The sequence below is a fragment of the Procambarus clarkii genome, chromosome 23, assembly GCF_040958095.1.
Source record: "Procambarus clarkii isolate CNS0578487 chromosome 23, FALCON_Pclarkii_2.0, whole genome shotgun sequence".
NCBI classification, from domain to species: domain Eukaryota; kingdom Metazoa; phylum Arthropoda; class Malacostraca; order Decapoda; family Cambaridae; genus Procambarus; species Procambarus clarkii.
In genome coordinates, this window is record NC_091172.1 from 10024675 (window position 1) to 10048976 (window position 24302).

A 24302-nucleotide genomic window follows, 5' to 3' on the forward strand; every position below is an offset into this window, starting at 1 on the left:
AGTATGCTTAACTCGATTCATACAGCTCTTGATAAAAATGAGTTCCCTGTTGGGTTGTTTGTGGACCTGCGTAAAGCTTTTGACACTGTCAACCACCAAAACCTTCTTCTTAAATTACATCATTATGGAGTCAGAGGGCACTCCCTACAATACCTCAAATCCTACCTTACTGACAGGCTCCAATATGTTTCTGTGAATAATACAATTTCTCCCACCCTACCCATCAACATTGGTGTTCCCCAGGGCAGCATACTTGGCCCTCTCCTCTTTCTTATCTACATTAATGACCTTCCAAATGCCTCCCAACACCTCAAACCAATTCTATTTGCTGACGACACAACCTTCATTTACTCCAGTCCTGATCCCCTTGTAACACGGGTTTAGCTTCCTCTCTCTACTTCCTTCCTTCTTTGCCCTCTACCCGTATTCTTACTTATTTTTTTCTCTACCAAGGGACTCCAAAACTTTTACCAAAGCCAACTCCACGCCACGTGGTCCTAAGACGATTGACCGACTTAGGATTCTACACCCAGTATGACGTGACCTAAGCTCTGAACAAAACCCTAGAGTCACCTCTGCTGCCACCACCAGACCCGTAACACAGAGCAATGATCGAGGTCTGGATCGATCACGCTAATTAATCAACCTTGGGGCTTGATCCCCACTAGTAGTTTATAACCTCGGAAACTTGAGTGTGGAATTAATTAGATGGGGATGATGAATTCCGATCCGATGTTAGAATCGGCGCCCAATGCAACTCTGCCTCGTGTGGATCGACCACGTGACCAGGACAAGTTTACACATAACCAAATGGAAACAATAAAATGCAAATTAATAACAAATTTAATTTATTAAAAGAAAACTAAAACAAAATCTAAATGTGTTCACTCCCTATCACTTTAACACTCCCTACTTGACCTGAATGGCAAATGAGAAGACTATTTCTATACATAACCATAGCAACTATACCTCTATGTTTCCCAGCTCTCGGTGTTGGGGCTGGTCTTGGGGAGAGGTAAGATGTTTTGACCTCTCCCAGCTGCTCGGCAGATCACACTGATTTTTTTCCTTGTCTGGACTACCCCAGACAGAGTATTGTATCCTTCCGCCTAGTCAAAGTCCTACCCAGTTACTAGCAAGGTTTAAGTTATAACAATTAACCTCTGTTGTACTTAATTGATCCAGACTGGTTGAATTATTTTACTGAATTAAATTACAAACATCTAACGGCAGAGCTGTTCCCGATCCCCAGAATGGTTAATTGAACTTTGAGAAATACTAGACATGTCAACCCTGCTGACCTATGACCGCCGGTCACTCCGCCTTAAAAGTTAGATCTGATTCGTGACGTCACTGATGGTGACTTAAACTCAATAATTAGAATACTCTTGATATTGTATCCAGTACTATTATACAATACAATTTTAATGCAAAATGAATAAAGGCTAATTTTCTCTAAATTACTGAATACTATAGGATGATTCATTATACGCAGTTATGAACAAAGCGTTGGTTATTTCCACCGCGAATTCCCCTGGGGGTCAGGTCACCATGCGGCTCAGCTTCCCATTCTCTTTTGTCAATAAACCACTCTGGATAATTCTTACAACAGCCTAGTTTGTTACACCCTTGCTCTAAATGCCACAGTAAATACTGAGCTAAATAAAGTCCATCTCTGGCTAACTGCCAACAAACTCACCCTTAACATTGACAAAACCTTTTATATTCTGTTTGGCAATAAATCCTCTAATCAAATAAATCTCAAAATAAACAATACCCAAATTTGTAACAAATTAGATGGCAAATTCCTGGGCATTCTCATTGACCACAAGCTTAATTTCCAGGGACACATTCTAAACATATCAAAAAAAGTTTCAAAAACTGTGGGCATTCTTTCTAAGATCAGATATTATGTACCACGCCCTGCCCTGGTGACTCTCTATTACTCCCTTATCTATCCATATCTCAACTATGGTATTTGTGCTTGGGGCTCTACTACCCAAAATCACTTACGTCCTCTAATTACTCAACACAAAGCTGCTATTAGGGCAATATCCAATTCTGGCCCCAGACATCACTCGGTACCCCTACTTAAATCTCTGAATATGTTAGACATTAAGTCACTGCACATTCTCTCATGTGTATTATACATATATAAAACGCTAAACTATAATGCCAATCCTGATCTCAAAAGCTTCATAGAAGGTTGTATCAGAACCCATGAGCATCACACCAGAAATAAATAGTTTTGATATTCCTAGAGTACGACTTAATCAAACTAGAAATGCTCTACAAATCAAGGGGCCCAGAATGTGGAATGACCTTCCCAACCATGTTAAAGACTGTACCTCTCTCAACCAGTTTAAGTTAAAAGCGAAGCTATACCTAATAAATTCCCTGTAACCTACCTTACCCTTCTATTGTCAACCAATGTCTGTTTTTTTCTTTAAAGAGCGCTGTTTGTCGACATAATTGTATTTGTGCTGCTTTTTCATCTATGTTTTCATTTCTTGTTTTCATTCTACTCATTATGCTCAATTAGTATTAAGCTTGTCATTTAAGTTTATCATGCCCGAAACGCTTTGCGTAATAGTGGCTTTAGGCATTGTATGTACTAGCTCTACCTATAAGTCAAACAATCCTTGTAAATATTTATTGTATGAATGTACCTTACCTAAATAAAATTGTATTGTATTGTATTGTATAGATGGTGTTGCGAATGCGAAGTCGGATTGCGAAAGGGATCTGGGAGTTATGATTAGTAAGAATTTAAAACAAAAGGATCAATGCATGAATGTTCGTAATAAGGCAAATAGGATACTGGGATTTATTAATCAAAGCGTTAGTAACAAGACGCCTGGTGAGGTTCTTCAGCTATATCTTGCTCTGGTTAGGCCCCATTTTGATTATGCAGTTCAGTTTTGGTCGCCGTACTATAGAATGGATATAAATTCACTTGAACGTGTCCAGCGTAGATTGACTAAGTTAAATTCCCCAAATTAGAAACAAAGCTTAAATTGCATTCACTGGAAAGGCAAAGAGTTAGAGGTTTACAAGTGGATGAATGGACACAACAAAGGGAATATTAATAAGGTATTAAAAGTATCAACACAAGACAGAACACGAAACATTGGGTATAAATTGGATAAATTTAGATTTAGGAAAGACTTGGGTAAATACTGGATCGGTAACAGGGTTGTTGATTTGTGGAACCAATTACCGCGTAACGTGGTGGAGGTGGGGTCCCTCAATTGTTTCAAGCATGGGTTGGACATGTTTACGAGTGGGATTGGGTGGTTATAGATAGGAGCTGCCTCGTATGGGCCAATAGCTAGGCCTTCTGCAGTTGCCTTTGTTCTTATGGGTGGTTATAGATAGGAGCTGCCTCGTATGGGCCAATAAGACCTCTGCAGCTACCTATGTTCTTGTTGTTAATTTAAAGAAAATTGGTTTATATAATTTTGATTGATATAATATGATGCTGGGTATAGGGCTGACTTTACAATGCTTCTCGTTTTATCATCGCATTCAGAGGTCGTTGTGCATATTATAAGCGCAGGTTTAAGGTCAAAGGGAAGGATACAAGACATTCCGTACATTGACAACATTGCACACTGCAATCTTGCGGTGGCCGAGCGGACAGCACGCTTGTCACATGATCCGGTCTCTGGTTCGATCCTGGGCGCCGGCGAGAAACGATGGGCAGAATTTCTTTCACCCTATGCCCCTGTTACCTAGCAGTAAATAGGTACCTGGGAGTTAGTCAGCTGTCACAGGCTGCTTCCTGGGGTGTGTGTGTGTGTGGTGTGAAAAAAAAGTAGTGAGAGGCGGGCCGAAAGAGCAGAGCTCAACCCTCGCAAGTACAACTAAGTGCATACATTAAAATTTTTACCACTTCGGACGTTTCGCAAATGTGTACGTGTTCAGTATTAAAACGACAATATAATGCTATTAATAATTAAAATCTACTTAACAGGAATATAGTTATTAAATGAAGTTTAATGATGTGATGGACATAATCCGGGCCAGTGAATGAAGTGGTTTCTAGTGCGGTATCTGAGACTGCAGTAGACGATTTGACCAGTCCCCAAAGGGGATATAGCAGTGTCTTTCTCCCACGCAAATATGTGCTCCATGTCGTCTGCAGGCGGACGGTATAGGTTACCCAATGGTCAGTAATAAGAGGCTCTGAAGCTATGTTCTGGGAAGAAGGGAAACCGGGAGCCATCACAGATACTACGCGATACTATACTTGTAGAGTCGGGACGAAGTGAGCATCTCAGTGCCTGCCCTTATTACCTCCTCAAGTAAACAGAACTGAACAGTTGTAGCAAGTTTGGAGGATGCTGAGTTGGCATGGTAGCATATGTACCGACACCTACACCTGACTCTCACGCTCCAAACACCTGACTCTCTCAACATTGCTGCAAAATGAACATAGGAGAGGTAAGACTTTTTCCGAAATAGCTTATTTTTTATTCAAATGTTAATTGACTTTGGGTCTATGGCCTAAGCCGAGTGGGGACTGTGAGTCCTGTTGAGTAGTGACTGGGTCCTGGCTAGCGGTGACTTGATATCCTGGTGAGTGGGGACTTTGAGTCCTGTTGAGTAGTGATTGTGAATCCTGTTGGGTAGTGACTGGGTCCTGGCGAGTGGTGACTTCGCACCCTAACGAGTGGTGACTTCGCACCCTAACGAGTGGTGACTTCGCACCCTAACGAGTGGTTGGTGGGGACTGAGAGTCCAGTTGAGTAGTGACTTGGTATCCTGGCTAGTGGTGACTTGGTATCCTGGTGAGTGGTAACTTGGGGTGCTGGTGAGTAGGGAATGTGAGCCCTGTTGAGTGGTGATTGGGTCCTGATGAGTGATGACTGGGGACCCTGTTGAGTGGTGACTAGAAATCTGCAGTGGTGACTGAGGGTCTTGGTAAGTGGTTACTTTGGATCCTGAATAAGAACATAAGAACAAAGGTAACTGCAGAAGGCCTATTGGCCCATACGAGGCAGTTCCTATCTATAACCACCCAATCCCACTCATATACTTGTCCAACCCACGCTTGAAACAATCGAGGGACCCCACATCCACCACGTTACGCGGCAATTGGTTCCACAAATCAACAACCCTGTTACTGAACCAGTATTTTCCCAAGTCTGTCCTAAATCTAAACTTATCCAATTTATACCCATTGTTTCGTGTTCTGTCTTGTGTTGATATTTTTAATACCCTATTAATATCCCCCCTGTTATGTCCTTTTATCCACTTGTAAACCTCTATCATGTCACCCCTAACTCTTCGCCTTTCCAGTGAATGCAACTTAAGCTTTGTTAATCTTTCTTCATATGAAAGATTTCTAATTTGGGGAATTAACTTAGTCATCCTACGTTGGACACGTTCAAGTGAATTTATATCCATTCTATAATACGGCGACCAAAACTGAACTGCATAATCTAAATGGGGCCTAACCAGAGCAAGATATGGCTTAAGAACCACACCAGGTGTGTTGTTACTAACGCTTCGATTAATAAATCCCAGTGTCCTATTCGCCTTATTACGAACATTCATGCATTGATCCTTTTGTTTTAAATTCTTACTAATCATAGCTCCCAGATCCCTTTCGCAATCCGACTTCGCAATCTCAACACCATCTAGCTCGTATCTTGTAACTCTATCATCATTACCTAGCCTCAGAACTTTACATTTATCAGCATTAAACTGCATTTGCCAATCCTTTGACCATTTCAAAATCCTATCTAGATCAACTTGAAGTGATAGTGAGTCCTCCTCCGAATTAATTTCCCTACCGATTTTCGTATCATCTGCAAATTTGCAAATGTTGCTACTCAAACCTGAATCTAAATCATTTATATATATTATAAACAACAGAGGTCCCAGGACAGAGCCCTGAGGTACTCCACTAACAACATTATCCCACACTGACTTAACCCCATTTATACTAACTCTCTGTTTCCTTTGGAATAGCCATGCCCTAATCCAACTTAATATAGCACCCCCAATACCATGAGCTTGTATTTTTTTAATTAGTCTTTCATGTGGCACTGTACCAAAAGCTTTGCTAAAGTCAAGGTACACAACATCACAATCCTTACCACTATCAACTGCCTCAACTATGCTGGAATAAAAAGTTAGCAAATTTGTTAAACATGAACGGCCATTTGTAAAACCATGTTGCGACTCATTTATTAATTTATGTTTTTCAAGACGGAGACGAATTGTATTTGCAATTATTGATTCAAGTAACTTTCCCACAATAGACGTTAGGCTAATTGGCCGATAGTTTGACGCAAGTGATCTATCTCCTTTCTTAAAATTTGGTACCACATTAGCTACCTTCCATGACTCTGGCACTCTGCCTGATTCTATTGATTTATTAAATATGGTAGACAGTGGCTCGGAAAACTCCTCTTTGCATTCTTTAAGCACCCTGGCAAACACTTCATCCGGCCCTGGGGATTTGTTTGGTTTTAGTTTTTCTAATTGTTTAATTACATCCTCCCTGGTAACTGCTAAACTAGTCAACCTGTCCTCATCCCCACCCACATAGACTTGTTCGGCTGAAGGCATATTGTTAAGTTCTTCTTTAGTAAATACAGATATAAAATATTTGTTAAAAATACTACTCATCTCCTTGTCATTATCCGTTATTTGACCTGTCTCAGATTTTAATGGACCTATCCTTTCCCTAGTCTTAGTTCGATATAACTGAAAAAAACCTTTAGGATTTGACTTTGCTTGCTCTGCTATGCGAACTTCATAGTTTCCTTTTGCTTTCCTAATCTCTTTTTTAACATTTCTAACCAGTTGTATGAATTCCTGTTCTAAACTGACTTCCCCATTCTTAATCCTTTTGTACCAAGCTCTCTTTTTACCTATAAGGTTCTTTAAATTATTTGTTATCCACTTTGGGTCATTAGTATTCGATCTATTCAATTTGTATGGTATACTACGTTCCTGTGCTTTGTTTAGAATATTCTTAAATAAGTTATACAGTATATTAAATCCACATCGAAATCCCCTTTTGCGTCACCTATCGCTGGGTTCATGTCTCGCTCCAAGACCGGCCCACACCCCATACCCAAGACTTTCCAATCAATTTGACCCAAAAAATTTCTTAGGCTATTAAAATCAGCTTTTCAAAAATCTGGCACTTTAACAGAATTTTCTCCTACAGGTCTATTCCATTCTATGCTAAATCTGATTACTTTGTGATCACTGTTCCCTAGCTCACTCCCTATTTCGATGTCATTAATTTGTGTTTCCCTGTTAGTTAACACTAAATCTAAAATACAGTATTATTTTCCCGCGTTGGTTCCTTAATGTGTTGCGTAAGAAAGCAATCGTCAATTAATTCTAGAAAATCTTCTGCTTCACTATTCCCTGTTTTGTTCACCCAGTTTATTCCACTAAAATTAAAGTCACCCATGACATAAATACTGTTAGATCTAGATGCTCTAGATATTTCATCCCATAGATGCTTTGCTTCCATTCTGTCTAAATTTGGTGGCCTATATATATCTCCTTATTAATTATTAATTAATTATATTATTATAATTATAATAATAATTGTTGTAATTAATAATTGTTACTCTTCCTTCTGCTGGGTTATTGAGAAAGCCGGTCTTGGGTGAAGGGGGCTGTGACGATCTCTGTCTGGAACCCGTAGGTGTGGGGCTCGGACATCCACCTCCTGGGGCTCATGTGGCCCAAGCTCTGCTTCAGGAGGCTGGGGGGGTCATTCTTGCCTCTGCTGGGGTCGTTCTTGCCTCTGCTTGGGTGGTTCTCCTCTGGCCCCAACCACAGCGGTCTCTGGGTTTAGAGTCCCTGTGTCTTTTTACCAACTTCGAGGTACATTCCAGAGCTGGAGCCCCTTGGGCTGTTTGTTGTTGCCTTCAACCTCATTTTGACAGTTCCTGCAACGGCGCTGGAACCAATCGTATTGGCATTTGCCTTTCCATTGGAGACTTTTGGTGCCATGGAGAGGGGGGGAGGGGGAACCTGCTTCATGGGTGACAGCTTCTTCTCCATATCAACCTATTCTGGCTTTGCGCCCTGTGAGGCCACTCCATAGTCTCCTGAGACTGATGGATGCCTACTACTTTGGATCCTGGTAAGTGCTGACTGAATTGTGACTAGGAGTCCTGTTGACTGATAACTGGGAGTCTTGCTGGGTGGTGACTGGGGGGGGGGGGTCTTGGTGTGTGATGACTGAGGGTACTGTTGAGAGTGACTTCAGGGTCCGGTTGAGTAGTGACTGATGGTCCTGTTGAATGGTGACTGGGGGTCCTGGTGAGTGACGACTGAAGTCATGAATACACAGTGTTTTGGGCATAGTGTTGAGAAAAAACACTTACACTTAAATTAAATAAAACAATTAAGTAGACAAATAAAATTACAATTATTACATGGTGGATGTAACAGTAAAATTGTAACAGAGCAACAGATTGTAATTTTACACAAAATACAGAAGGAACACAATTTTTTTATATGGTAAATAACAGCAGCGGTACAGGGTCAATAATTAATGTTCAGTAACAGCAAAACATAGGTTGATATTTAAGAAGTAAGGTAGGTTACAGAGCTTATTTGGTAGTTCTTAGTTTCTGTTTTAATTAATCTGGTTGAGAGAAATAGTCTTTGGTGTGATTTGAGAGTTCATTCCACATTTTGGGATCCTTGATTTCCAGAGCATTTCTACTTTGGTTGCATCACACTCTTGGAATATCACAGATATTTGTTTCTAGTGAGGTTCTGTTACAGCCCTCTAGGAAGTGTTTAAGGTCAGGATTTGCTTTGCAGTTCAGTGTTTTATATATACTGTAGAGTACACCTGAGTGGATGTGTAGCGACTTAATATCTAACATAATCAGAGATTTAAGTGAGGGAACCGAGTGCTGCCTGGGGCTTGAGTTTGTTGTTGTTCTAATAGCTGATTTGTGTTGAGTATATAGAGGACATAGATGATTTTGGGCAGTAGCACCCCTAGCACACGTACCATAATTGAGATGAGGATAGATGAGCGAGTAATAAAGAGTTACCAGGGCAGGTCGAGGTACATAGTACAATGGGACCTCAACTTGCGGTGCTAATCCGTTCCCGGAGATGGATAGTAAGTCGAAATATCTTAAGTCGAAGCGATTTTCCCATAAGAAATAAGGGGAATTGAATTAATCCGTTCCCCACCCTCCAAAATATTAACATACAATTACATTTTATACTGAATACAATGTTTTTTCTAACTACAATACAGTACTTAAGTTTCTCTTATCTTTATGGAGGGCTCTTGATGGCGTATGGAAGATGGTGATGAGGGGGGAGGAGGAGAGTTGTTACTGTTTGGAAGGGGAGTCCCCCTTCCATTATCACATCAGGCAGTGATGTTTTCTCTGGGGTACTCTCTCTCCTATGTTTTGCCTGAATACCACTAGGACCTGGTTGTGGTTCACTGCTTGTTTGTCTCACTACAAATTTGTCAAGAGACACTTGTTTTTCCCTTCGTTTTAACATTTGTCTGTAAAGATGCATCACAGTGTCATTGAATAGGTTAAGGCAACGACCTACTGCAGCTTGATTTGGGTGAGTCATTTCAGCAAAGGTTTGCAATTCTTCCCATGCTGCACACATTTTCTTAATTTCTGAGGAAGAGACATTCTGTATTGGCACATCCTCCCCTGAAGAAATTTCCTCAGCTGCCTCTTCTTGCTGCTCCTTTTGAAGGGCTTGGAGTTCTTCGGTGGTCAGTTCTTCGTTGTGTTCTTCCACCAACTCTTCCACATCAGCACCATCCAACTCCAAACCCAATTGCTGACCCAGAGAAACAATTTCCTCAACAAGAGGCACTTCAGGTTCAGGCTCAAACCCCTCAAAGTCTCGTTTTGCAACACATTCAGGCCACAGTTTTCTCCAGCCAGGGATCATGGTTCTGACAGTCACTTCTTGCCAGGCTTTGTCAACAAGTTTTAAAGCACTATAAATGTTAAAATGGTTTTTCCAGAACTCTTTGAGGGTGAGGTTTGTGGCATCCGTCACTTCGACACATCTCCGGAAAAGTGCCCTTTCATAAAGTTTCTTAAAATTGGCATTGATTTTCTGGTCCATAGGCTGAAGTAGAGGAGTGGTGTTGGGAGGAAGGAATTTTAATGTACCCTGGTTGGAGTGGTGGCTGGGTGCCCTGGCGAGTGGTGGCTGGGTGCCCTGGTGAGTAGTGGCTGGGGGACCTGGTGAGTGGTAGCTGGGGGACCTGGTGAGCGATGGCTGGGTGCCCTGGTGAGTGGTGGCTGGGTGCCCTGGTGAGCGGTGGCTGGGTGCCCTGGCGAGTGGTGGCTGGGTGCCCTGGTGAGTGGTGGCTGGGGGACCTGGTGAGTGGTAGCTGGGGGACCTGGTGAGCGGTGACTGGGGGACCTGGTGAGTGGTAGCTGGGGGACCTGGTGAGCGGGGGCTGGGGGACCTGGTGAGTGGTGGCTGGGTGCCCTGGCGAGTGGTGGCTGGGTGCCCTGGTGAGTGGTGGCTGGGGGACCTGGTGAGTGGTAGCTGGGGGACCTGGTGAGCGGTGACTGGGGGACCTGGTGAGTGGTAGCTGGGGGACCTGGTGAGTGGTAGCTGGGGGACCTGGTGAGTGGTAGCTGGGGGACCTGGTGAGTGGTAGCTGGGGGACCTGGTGAGTGGTAGCTGGGGGACCTGGTGAGTGGTAGCTGGGGGACCTGGTGAGTGGTAGCTGGGGGACCTGGTGAGCGGTGACTGGGGGACCTGGTGAGTGGTAGCTGGGGGACCTGGTGAGTGGTAGCTGGGGGACCTGGTGAGTGGTAGCTGGGGGACCTGGTGAGTGGTAGCTGGGGGACCTGGTGAGTGGGGGCTGGGGGACCTGGTGAGCGGTGACTGGGGGACCTGGTGAGTGGTAGCTGGGGGACCTGGTGAGTGGTAGCTGGGGGACCTGGTGAGCGGGGGCTGGGGGACCTGGTGAGTGGTAGCTGGGGGACCTGGTGAGTGGTGACTGGGGGACCTGGTGAGTGGTGGCTGGGGGACCTGGTGAGTGGTAGCTGGGGGACCTGGTGAGTGGTGACTGGGGGACCTGGTGAGTGGTGGCTGGGGGACCTGATGAGTGGTGACTGGGGGACCTGGTGAGTGGTGACTGGGGGACCTGGTGAGTGGTGAGTGGTGGATGGGGGACCTGGTGAGTGGTGGCTGGGGGACCTGGTGAGTGGTGGCTGGGGGACCTGGTGAGTGGTGGCTGGGGGACCTGGTGAGTGGTGGCTGGGGGACCTGGTGAGTGGTGGCTGGGGGACCTGGTGAGTGGTGGCTGGGAGACCTGGTGAGTGGTGGCTGGGGGACCTGGTGAGTGGTGGCTGAGGGACCTGGTGAGTGGTGGCTGGGGGACCTGGTGAGTGGTGGCTGGGGGACCTGGTGAGTGGTGGCTGGGGGACCTGGTGAGTGGTGGCTGGGGGACCTGGTGAGTGGTGGCTGGGGGACCTGGTGAGTGGTGGCTGGGGGACCTGGTGAGTGGTGGCTGGGGGACCTGGTGAGTGGTGGCTGGGGGACCTGGTGAGTGGTGGCTGGGGGACCTGGTGAGTGGTGGCCTGGGGACCTGGTGAGTGGTGGCTGAGGGTCCTGGTGAGTGGTGACTGGGGGACCTAGTGAGTAGTGGCCTGGGGACCTGGTGAGTGGTGGCTGGGGGTCCTGGTGAGTGGTGACCGGGTGCCCTGGTGAGCAGTGACTAAGGGTTCCGTTGTGTGATGCAACAAGACTAGGTGTCCAGTCAGACTTGACCTTTTCACTGGACATATTGAATGATAATCTAATTATAAAAGACTTGCCAAGAAATACACTGATACTATATCAGAAGAAAAACTCTATTGTAGTAATAATAATACTGAAATAATTTGAAAAAATTAATAGAATGATATTAGAGCTTGAATTGTTTTTGTATGCATATATACCTCAGCACATAGGGAGGAAGGCAGGTTGGTTGTTTACAAATATTTTTGGCTCTCTGGAGGCCCACAGATTTGCCCAGATCAGTTTGTTCCACATTTCATATTGCTGGTCTTGGCCTAGGCTACAACTGACCAACATAATAACAATACCCAATAAGGATTATGTTAATAAGGATTAACAATACCCAAATTTGTAACAAAGTAGATGGCAAATTCCTTGGTGTTCTCATTGACCGCAAGCTGAATTTCCAGGGACACATTCTAAATATATCAAAAAAAGTTTCGAAAACTGTTGGCATTCTTTCTAAGATCAGATATTATGTACCTCGCCCTGCCCTGATGACACTCTATTATTCTCTCATCTATCCTTATCTCAACTATGGTATTTGTGCTTGGGGTTCTACTACCCAAAATCATTTACGTCCTCTAATTACTCAACACAAAGCTGCTATTAGGACAATATCTCACTCTGGCCCCAGACATCACTCGGTACCCTTACTCAAACCTCTGAATATGTTAGATATCAAGTTCCTGCACATCCTCTCATGTGTATTTTATATATATAAAATGCTGAACTGTAATGTCAGTCCTGACCTTAAAAGCTTCTTAGAAGGTTGTAACAGATCCCATGAGCACCACACCAGAAACAAATACCTATTTTATATTCCAAGAGTACGACTTGGTCAAACTAGAAATGCTTTATAAATCAAGGGACCTCGAATGTGGAATGACCTTCCCAATCATGTTAAAGACTGTACCTCTCCCAACCAGTTTAAGATAAAAACTAAGTACTACCTAATTAACTCAATGTAACCTACCTCACCCCCAAAATGTCAACCCATGTCTTCTATTTTAAACAATGCTGTTTTGTTGACCAAATTGTATTTTTGCTTTTTTCTGCCATGTTTCCCCCCCCTTTTTTTTCCATTCTTTTCTTATTTTTTCTTTACCCGGTTATCCATTCCTCTGTCCTTACCCGTTGGCAGGCTTCTTGGTCGTCTGTTACTGGTAACAAACTACGTACTCTTAAATGTTGTGTTTCCTCGTGGCCATCCTCCTACGACCGTAACCGGCGATGGGAAACGGCTCTGGCGAGGTTGCGTATTGGCCATACTCGCTTAATCCATGGTCACTTGATGGAGCGCCACCCTGCTCCTTATTGTCCTAATTGCATTGTCCCTCTTACGGTCGTGCATGTCCTTCTTGAATGTCCTGAATTCCAGGACGAGTGTATGTCTTGCTTTCTGACCGCCCCTCGCAGTCGCCTGTCCCTCAATAGAATTCTTGGTGACTCGGATACTTTTGATATCGTTCGCCTTATGCGTTTTTGTTCTCGTATTGGCATCCTTGGTGATATTTAGCGCCCTCTGATTATTCCGCGCTTTGATGGTGCTACATAGCCTTCCCGGTTTGGTGCCTTCTTTTGATAATTACTTACTTTCTTATTTTTTCTCAACACAATTTATACTTTTAATCTCAATTAGTATTAAGTTTTAGTCTGTGTTTTTCCTGCCCGAAACGCTTTGCGTAATAGTGGCTTTAGGCATTGTATGTACTAGCTCTTATCTATAAATCCATCAACTTTTGTATCTTACCTTGTATGTATGTACTTTACCTGAATACAAAATTATTTATTATTATTTATATTATTTATTATAATGTGTATGATGCACTGCATTTTGTGTTCATCAACCTGGTTTTTGGCACACCACTCCATAATGATGTAATCGAAGACAATACATAGAAAACCTTTAGGAGTGTTAATAGAGTGTACTATATAACACAAATTATATATTTAGAATAAAAAATGTACATTTAGAAAATATTTATACAAAATACCAGTATTGAATATTATATAAATTCATTCATTTCTTCAAAATAATGGCTTTTAGTGAACAGTGAGAGAGGTTTAAATTAAAAGGACAACAGCCTGAGAAAATAGCCTATTTATTTCCAAGCTGTGTGAACCTTCATCTGCATAGATGAAGATTGTGTGTCTTTTTGTATCCATTTGCGACTTTCTCTTTGGTGACAGTAGAGGCAGCTTGGTGTACTTTCTATTATGGATGGTTGGATACCAGGCTATTAACACTTTGCTTGGCCCAGTGCATGAGGCCCAGCCTACCCCAAGGTCAGCCTGACGTTTCCCGTGAGCACTCATCCACACTAAAATGTGTATATTCTTTTCAGTTTTATCACCTCAATTTTCGTGTTACGTCATTGATTTTGGTATCAAATTGTTTGCAATAAAATTTTCTAAAGGGATATGTGCATATAAGGGCATAAACCCCGGTGTACCACCCGCTGCAAACCAGGGGTGCCAGATTTCAGTTGCCGAAAGTCGCGAGCTGAAGAACTAAATGTCACAAACTTTACCTTAAAAGTAGCCAAATATTTTTTTCCTGATTGATTCGCTTTTTAGAATAAACAGCCCAGCTTATTTTAACTGTAGCCGAAAAAGTAATAAGTAGCGATACACATAGATGGCTTTTTAATTGAATACAATTATCCTAATTGGTAACCGAACTGGGCTACAAGTAGCCCAATCTGGCATCCTTGCGGCAAACCCAAAAATCGACCTAGTGTTACCCGTGAGCACACAACTACACTAAAAAGTGTATACTCTTTTCAGTTTTCTCTCCTCAATTTTGGTCCTACGTTGTTGATTCTAGTATCAAATTGTTCACAAAATTCTCTAAAAGGGATACAGTATATGCATATACAGGTAAAAAACCTGGCACGCTACTCACAGCAAACCAGAAAATCTGCCGAGCGTGAGCAAGCACCCATCCACACACTTAGCATTCCACTTCAACTGATTTTTCAGGCATCCCTGTGTACAGGAGTTGTAGCTGATGTGTGGAAAAAGGCTACCATAGTTCCATTCTACAAAATTGGCAGCAGGGAAGACCCCCTCAATTATAGACCCGTATCATTGACAAGTGTAATAGTCAAAATGTTGGAAAAAATAATGAAAACTAAATGGGTAGAATACCTGGTGAAAAATGATATAATATCAGACAGACAGTATGGTTTTCAATTTAGAAGATCCTGTGTAACGAACTTACTCAGTTTCTATGATCGAGCAACAGTGATTTTACAGGAAAGAGATGGTTGGGTTGACTGGACCTAAAAAAAAAGATTTTCGACAGGGCTCCACATAAGATGTTGTTCTGGAAACTGGAACATATTCGAGGGGTAACAGGTAAACTTCTAACATGGATGAAATATTTCTCAACTGACAGAAAAATGAGGGCCATAATCAGAGGCAATGTATCGGATTGGAGGAATGTCACGAGTGGAGTACCACAGGCTTCAGTTCTTGCACCGTTAATGTTCATTGTCTACATAAACGATCTGCCAGTTGGAATACAGATTTATATGAAGATGTTTGCTGATGATGCTAAGATAATAGGGAATATAAGAAACAGATGATTGTCATGCCCTTCAAGAAGGCCTGGACAAAATAAGTATATGGAGCAACACTTAGCAAATCGAATTTAATGTGAATAAATGCCATGTTATGGAATGTGGAATAGAAGAACATAGACCCCCACACAACCTATAAATTATGTAAGAAATCTTTAAAGAATTCTGACAAAGAAAGGGATCTAGGGGTGGTTCTAGATAGAAAACTGTCACCTGAGGACCACATTAACCCTTGTGTTGCTAAGGGCTGTTTGCCCACATTGTCACCCACAGGCGCATAAAAATTTTTTTTTTTTCTTCTAAACCTGTTAATTTATGTTCCCTGATCACGCAAAAAATAATACAAAAATCGTAAGTTGCATATTTTGCCCGCTATAGGGCAGGGAAGTGTGGCAAAAAAAAAAAAAAAGAGGTGCTGACTAGGCATGCGTTGGGAGGAGGTCAGCTCAGCCCCAGCTGTCAGGCAGGAGTGGCCACAAAGAGATAATTACCTAATTATTTTAATGTCTCCGATTGATTTTTCTTTGTTTTTTTGCTGTAATATTATTCAATAGTGTGTAGTGTCACTAAGCCACTAAGTCAACCACTAAGTTGATATTGCAAGTCAAAAAGCAGCGAGGTGTGGCCACCACATCTGTCAGCCTCTCGCTCACCGCCACTCCCTCAATGACGCCTCACTCGCCCACATCCTCCTCTCGCCATACTGCTCTTACTTTTATTCACTATATATAGACATTATGTATAAGTATCTACATGTTCTGTTCACCATAACTGTTCATCTAAGCTGGTATAGTGCCCAAAGAGCATAGTGGCCACCCCTACCCAGCATGATAAATCATGCAGATGTTGACACCTCCCTCACCATAAGGGCTTCTCCCAACACTTCATTTGCTGTTATTACACTATATATATACACGTTATCTCCACCAAAGGATACCTGATCAACCAGGCTGTGACTCATACATCAGGCTGTGAGCAGCTGCGTCCAACAGCCTGGTTGACCAGTCCAGCAACGAGGAGGCCTGGTTGACGACTGGGCCGCAGGGTCGCTTAGCCCCGGTTGACGACTGGGCCGCAGGGTCGCCGAGCCCCGGAATCGCCTCAAGGTCAAGGTATATATAAGTGTATCTACATTTATGTTCACCATAATGAACCACTAAGTTGGTATGCTGAGTGGCAGTGGCAGCCCGCCACTGGCTGTCACTCCCTCCTTCCCTCCCTCACTCTACCCTTCTCCTCCCACTTTACTTTTTTTTTTGCTTTTATTCACTATATACAGATGTTATATGTAAGTATCTGCATGTTTTGTTCACTATAGCGAACAACTAAGCTGGTATAGCGAGTCCAGACAGTAAAAGGTGGTCACACAGAGTCAGCAGACAATGCTACCTCCCTCCCCACCAAGATTACTCCTACTACTACAGCGCTAATTATCACAACAATCCTGCTATTATCAGAATCCTGGTCATTTTTATCATAGTCAGGGATCTTCTGTAATACTATCATCGCTAAATAATAGCATGTACATATATATTATGGCATTTTTAGGCGATGCTGTGGTCACAAGCTGAACAGCAGTGCTGTGAGATCATGTTACGTGCGCCAGCCTTAAGTGGCTCGCTCAGTACTGAGGACCTCACACCCGGGAATGTGGGCCACAATTTTGTTTAAAAATGGCATCTGTTTACAAGAGCCCTGATGAAGGTGAGGTGAACCCCATGTATCCGCGGGCTGTTTAAATCTTGCATAGTACTCAAACACGTCATATTGTAACACGGGATGGTATTGGCTCTACTTTGTCCTCTACCCTGCCCGTGAATATGCAAACTGAAACTTAACCGAATTCCAAAGGCCCCCAGAGTATACTTATAGCAGAGTCCCACACCACGTGGTCTTAGCCGATTGATCGGCTAAGCTTCTACAGCCACGTGACATCGTACTAGGTTTTCTAGCAAACTCAAGGGATCCCTTTACACCGCCACCACCAGACCATTAACCAGAAGCTTAAATTAATTGGGGTCTGAACCAATTAATCGATTATTACAACCTTGGGGCTTGATCCCCAAGTTACATGAAAAAAGGGGGGGGGTGAATCTACGTTAAGTGTGGGAATTATAGCAAACAAAAGGGATAAATAAACTCTTAAACTTTGTTAGGCTTGCGGCCCAACTAAAACTTCAGACTCGTGGAGACCACGTGACCAGGACATGGACACATTCAAAAATGGAAATAATGAAATACAAATATAGCTAATTATTTATTAATGCAAAATCTAAACAAAAACTAAATAAAATCACTCCCTATATCTTAACACTCCCTAAGGAGGCATGAGATGAACTATTTCCCTATACAAAACTATAGCAAACTATACCTTGTAACGCGACCAGTTGTTGTTCTACTGATCTATTTTGGGAGAGGGCGAGAGTGGATGACCTCCCCGAATCGTTGACCGGCCCACACTAATTCTACCTCGCTCTGCCTTCCTCACTGAAGCCAGATGGGTATTCCTATGCTAGGTTACTAGTTTACCAGCAGGGTTTAAGTTGAACAACTAATCTCTGTTACACTGAACAACCCAGATGGATGGACTCTTTTTAAACTGAAGGTAATTGCACAGGCATCTTAGGGAAAAGCTATTTCCGATTACAATATGGCTATTTGACCTTTGAGAATTACTAAATATGGAAGGCTTTGGTGACCCGTGACCCCGGGTTGCCAAAATTGCTCCGCGTCAGAGGCTAGTCCTTTGCTAGTGACGTCACTGACGTTGACACTCATTATTTTGGCAATTGAGAATACGTTTGATACTTGAACAGGAATACTATTGAATACCATTTGAATGAAGACTTGAATTTCTCTAAATTACTGAATTCTGTAAAATAATTCATTATACGTTGCTTAAGACAAAGGTGCCGGCCATTTTGTAATCTTAACCGCTAATCCCAGGAGAGATACCCCATGCTTCCCGAGTCAGGTCACTACCGCCTGACTCCAATTCTTGTACAAGGGCGTATACCACTGCCTCCCCTACAATTACTTATTTTAAAACAGCTGCAGTTGTTACAATATGACGTGATGCGCAATTTATAGCAAGTTACTCAACACTTCATATGATGTGTTGCGCAGTTTAAGGGTTAAGAACATTGTGTGAGGAGCCTATGCTACACTTTCTAACTTCAGAATTGCTTTTAAATACATGGATGGAGAAATACTAAAGAAATTGTTCATGATTTTTGTTAGACCAAAGCTGGAATATGCAGCGGTTATATGCAGTGCAGTGGTAGATGGTTGGAACAAGTTAAGTGAGAAGGTGGTGGAGGCCAAAACTCTCAGTAATTTCAAAGCATTATATGACAGAGAGCTGGGGAGACGGGACACCACGAGCATAGCTCTCATCCTGTAACTACACTTAGGTAATTACACTTACGTAATTACACTCGCAACACCTGCACTAAAATGTGAATAATCTTTTCAGTTTTATCACCTCAATTTTCATGTTACGTAAGGGCAAATGGAAGAACAACATTACCAATACCATAAGAATAAAGTACAGTACATCGCCATGTGAAAAAACCAGCTTTTCAACATCATTTATACTCGTTATTCGTTCCTGACATTATTTGTTACTCTATTTAATTTGTTTTTGTCTTGCTTCCTTCACATGTGTGTTTGTACCACAATATCATATGTATGAAAAACATGTTTGTACTTACCAACCAGTGATGTTGAGCATTAGGTTGAACCACTTCACCTGCTCCAGGAAAATGATTCCTGTAGTTTCTCAACCCATGTTTTATACGTAGAGTGGTTTGTGGCAAGAGGACATTGCATGTCCTCTTACAATGGTACAAGCCGGAGCATGGTGCAGGACACAGTGCCACACCACACGACTTGCACTTATACCTGGTGTCCTTCCTTTTACCAGACTTGTAGCAGACACGACACTTGAGACCTTTCTCGATGCGAACTAGGGAATGGTTCAAGTTTCTGTTCAGACGTTCGGGTTTATCCACAATATGAGGTCGTCTCCTAGCAGCAGCACCACTATGAGTTGTCTGAACCTCGTCTTCTGAGTCAAGATGATGATTCTTCATTTCAAGGTGAAGAAGGGAAGAGTGGCTGCCTCACACCTGATGGTCCGGGGAATGCAACGTTGTCACCAGTAGATGTGCTCTCATCATCATCATCATGTATATCACCAGCATGTATGATGATGTCATTTTGGAGAGTCCAATTCTTATACTGTACTCAAAGTTCAACAGTGACCAAATTATTACTTTGTGGAACTGGAGCAATGAGAGTTTCTTTGTATCAGTTGTGTATTTGTATAACACAAAAGCATTATGGATAGCCATTTGCAAAAAGTAGAATGCGATTTTCTTCGTCCACTTGTGACATTTTCGTGTGAAATTATAATATTTGACCATTTGGTGGAAGTGATCAGCACCTTTCATGTTATCGTAGTCACAGATTGCCTTTGGTTTGTTCATCATGACCTGTTGCACTGAAGTTGTCCCGTCAGGTTTGTGTACTCGTTTCCTTCATTCCACTTCTTGTGTATCTACATTGTGGCAAGTTGTGATGAGTGAAACAAATCGCTTATCTTTCCACAGGATTATAAAAGTATTGTCCTTCCATCTGAATGCAGTTTTATCTACTGGCAGTTTACCCTTTACTTGTAGCTGAAGATCTTTTGTTACACTATGCTGCAGTCTGAAAGTACCACAGGTGTGAACAAATCCACAAGGGCCGCGACGAGGATTTGAACCTACGTCGGAGAGCATCCCAGACGCTGCCTTAAACGACTGGGCTACAACATGGTATAAGAATTGCAACCAGAAATTCTACTGAACTAACTTGGATCCTGCAGCCTCTCCGAGACACAAACCAGGATTTTACACAATTTCCCCCATGCACTCGAGCTATGTCAATAGGCCGTTCTACCTCTTCGCCCTTACTTCATTTGTTTATTTGATGCGTCATGCTATTGTGATTTCTGTGTGTAATGAAGTAAGGGCGAAGACGTAGAACGGCCTATTGACATAGCTTGAGTGCACGGGGAAATTGTGTAAAATCCTGGTTTGTGTCTCGGAGAGGCTGCAGGATCCAAGTAAGTTAAGTAGAATTTCTGGTAGCAATTCTTATACCATGTCGTAGCTCAGTCGTTTAAGGCAGCGTCTGGGATGCTCTCGAACGTAGGTTCAAATCCTCGTCACGGCCCTTGTGGATTTGTTCATTTGATGCATCACGCTATTGTGATTTCTGTGTGTACCACAGGTGTGTATATACCTTATTCAAGCAGTTTCTCACTAAGTTGAAAGGAGTTATAGTAGTCATCCATATATAAATGGTAACCTTTGCTCATCAGTGGTTCAATCAAGCCCATAACTGTTTGAATCAATGTCTTCCCAATTCCTGCATTCACTTCAAAATCATAGATGTAACCAATGTGTGATTCAGCCAGCATATACAGATTTACTCCATACTTAACAGGTTTATTTGGATTATAAATGTCATAGAGAGGCTGAAAGATAGATGGCCCTTCCATGACATTGTGCCTTCATCCAAACACACATTTTTCAGAGGAATGTACAGTATACTGTTTTACATTTGTGTTAAGATATTCCATTATTGTTCTAATTTTTATTAGTCTGTCTTAATTGTTTGGTAATGGCATTATTGTTATGAATATGAAAATACTTTGCAATCGCTACATATCGTTTCACTGTCATAAATGTATTGAATGAAGGTACATGCCACAATTTAGCTGTTTTCCAGTACATAGTCATTTCTGGCATCTTCACAATGGCCATCAACATTATCAGTCCCAAATGTCTGGCAGGCTCTTTTACACTCGCTTCATCCCACTTATTGTTTGTAATGTTAGAAGCATTGGACATGCTTTGTGATGCATACAAGTTGGTTTCATATACAGTACCATATATTTCAGCCAATCTCACATAATAAATAACTATAAAAATCCCAGAGGAGTGCTTGGCACTGGTACAGTCAAGCCTGGTGTTCCGGTAAAACTGTCTACAAATGGTGCAGTGTTGTTAGTAGACCAGGCTTCACCAGAACTGGAGCGTGGGATACGTGCGGTACGAGTTCTAATATCAGGGCCTATACGGGTGTTAGTATAATCATCATCACTCCCCTCACTTTCAATTTCATCCTCACCTGCTGTTTCAGCTTCAATCACCTCTCTATCTACATCACTGTCACTTTCAGCGCTTTCAAGATCAAGATCAGAAAATTCATCAAATAAAGCCTGGAGTTTTGTTGGTGTGAGTTTCACTTTTCTGTATTTTTGGTGAACACTACTTAGCTTTTTCCACAGTCGTGTTTCTTTCCCTGTTTTCGTCAATGACTGGCTCTGTTCTTGATCATAAATCTTGGAGTAAATGTAGTAATTACCTAAGTGTAATTACCTAAGTGTAGTTACAGGATGAGAGCTACGCTCGTGGTGTCCCGTCTTCCCAGCACTCTTTGTCATATAACGCTTTGAAACTACTGACGGTCTTGGCCTCCACCACCTTCTCACTTAACTTGTTCCAACCGTCTACCACTCTATTTGCGAAGGTGAATTTTCTTATATTTCTTCGGCATCTGTGTTTAGCTAGTTTAAATCTATGACCTCTTGTTCTTGAAGTGCCAGGTCTCAGGAAATCTTCCCTGTCGATTTTATCAATTCCCGTTACTATTTTGTATGTAGTGATCATATCACCTCTTTTTCTTCTGTCTTCTAGTTTTGGCATGTTTAATGCTTCCAACCTCTCCTCGTAGCTCTTGCCCTTCAGTTCTGGGAGCCACTTCGTAGCATGTCTTTGCACCTTTTCCAGTTTGTTGATGTGCTTCTTAAGATATGGGCACCACACAACAACTGCATATTCTAGCTTTGGCCTAACAAAAGTCATGAACAATTTCTTTAGTATATCGCCATCCATATATTTAAATGCAATTCTGAAGTTAGAAAGCATCGCATAGGCTCCTTGCACAATATTCTTTATGTGGTCCTCAGGTGATAGTTTTCTATCTAGAACCACCCCTAGATCTCTTTCTTTATCAGAATTCTTTAAAGATTTCTCACATAATATATAGGTTGTATGGGGTCTATGTTCTCCTATTCCACATTCCATAACATGACATTTATTAACATTAAATTCCATTTGCCAGGTGGTGCTCCATATACTTATTTTGTCCAGGTCAGGTAGTGTGTTTATAAACGTACTAACAAATATAGCCAAGGAAAAATAACCAAACGGGTACACGTTTTTGTATGAGGGGAGGCCACAGCGGTCACAAGCGTGAACACAATACCTGTAACAGTAGGCCTACCGCTTTGGTAGCGGTGCCATGATGCCACATGGACCATCACAGAAAATGGAAGACGTTGGAACACTTTTTAAAACAAGCCCCATAATGATTGAAAAAAAAGACTTTATAACAAATACAGTATTTTAATTTAGGACGGAGCATGTGTCCTCGCCCAGACTGAGTATATTTATATAAGGACGCATTATGAGTTATTGGCCAGGCAAAGTGTTACGTTTCCCTCTGTTCTCAGGGGGATCTTGTTTTGTTCCCTTTCCTGTATTGGGTCTCTTCGCGCTTTGCAGCCCATTTTCATCTCATTCTGCATCCCCTTATGTTTTTCTCTGACTTCTTGTCTGACCTTATTATAATTATGGAGGCATTTGTCTTCTGTAGCTCTATTCCCAGTTTATCTGAATTTACCTGAGTGTCACTAACAATAGTGGCCTCGACGAGGACAGGAAGCCAATGGTTTGTCACAGGTCCCCCCCCCCCATTTTACTTGATGATCTTTTCCAGTTGAATTTTAAAATTTAAGTTTTTTGTCATTTACAGCTTCGGCGGGTAGGTGGTTCCAAGGGTTTATAACACTGTGAGTGGAATAAAGCATCTCCAGTTCTCAGTTCTATATTGGAGCTTGTTGAGCTTGAAACCATTGCTCCTTGTTTGTGTTATATCTGACCTTTTAAAGAAATTGTCCAGATCAACATCCTCCAAATTGTTCAAAACTCTCTCCCTCTGGAGTCGCTGCTGAGGCTGCGGTCCTACCTTCGGCTGTTTCTGAGGAGCTCCCGGGTCACTCGTCGGTTGCTTGACCAGTTGTTTATGGGAGTCTAACCTTTCCTGTGATGGTTTACCCGTCTGATCGGGTCTGGCTTCAGCGTCTGTTCTGGTTCCTTCTGAAACGTCCTTTCCACCGCTCTCACGATCACTGGGTTAGGCCTCCAGGGGGCCTTGCATCAGCTGCTGCGTTGCCGGCTTCCTCTTCGGGTTTTTTGGTGTTTGGTGCCGTGGCACCTACCCAAGCCCTCGCTCGATATGTTCATGGATGCCTCATCTCTTGGCTGGGGCTTTGTGACCAGTGCTTACCAGGCCAGCCAGGGTTGGTGGGGTCCATCCTTCTGTCAGGCTCACAGCCCAGTGCGGGAGTTCGTGGCGGTGTGGCTGTTGCTTCAGAGGGTTTGTGGAGCGACGATCCGACTCCATTCAGACTGCACCCCAGTGGTTCATTGCCTGAACTAGGGGGGTTCGATGCGGTCCTTGGCTCTTTGGGGCTGGTCACTTCGGGTGACTCATCTGCTGAGTTCTCGGGGTTTGGCTCTCCTGGCGGTTCACATCCAGGTGGGTTACTTTGAGGTTACCTTGAGATGATTTCGGAGCTTAGTGTCTCTGCTGCCCGGTCGTCGGCCAGGCCTCCTTGTTGCTGGACTGGTCAACCAGGCTGTTGGACGCGGCTGCTCACAGCCTGCCGTATAGTCACAGCCTCTTAAACACTGACACCCTTCCCCGACTGTGAGGCTGTCGGGGTCGATGCCTTTCGGCAGGACTGGTCGAGGTGGGGTTCTCTGTACCTCTTTCCCTTCCCAGTCCAGCTGTTACTTCGGGTTCTGGCTC

General features: G+C 42.9%; 1 protein-coding gene across 3 annotated transcripts in view; it reads left to right on the forward strand.

The window, feature by feature from the left end:
- Positions 1-3623: 3623 nt before the first annotated feature.
- LOC123764064 (START domain-containing protein 10) overlaps positions 3624-24302 on the forward strand; it is a 103953-nt gene continuing 83274 nt past the window's right edge. Inside the window, exons 1-2 of one of the 3 annotated variants that reach the window (XM_045751560.2) lie at positions 4129-4446; positions 16343-16486. Coding sequence is in view for 1 of the 3 variants with exons in the window: in XM_045751561.2 (XP_045607517.1) it covers positions 4432-4446 (15 nt within the window). In the remaining 2 variants the exon portion in view is untranslated. Of the gene's footprint in view, positions 4447-16342; positions 16487-24302 lie in introns of all 3 variants that reach the window. The other 2 variants (XM_045751561.2, XM_045751559.2) reach the window with 2 other exon arrangements.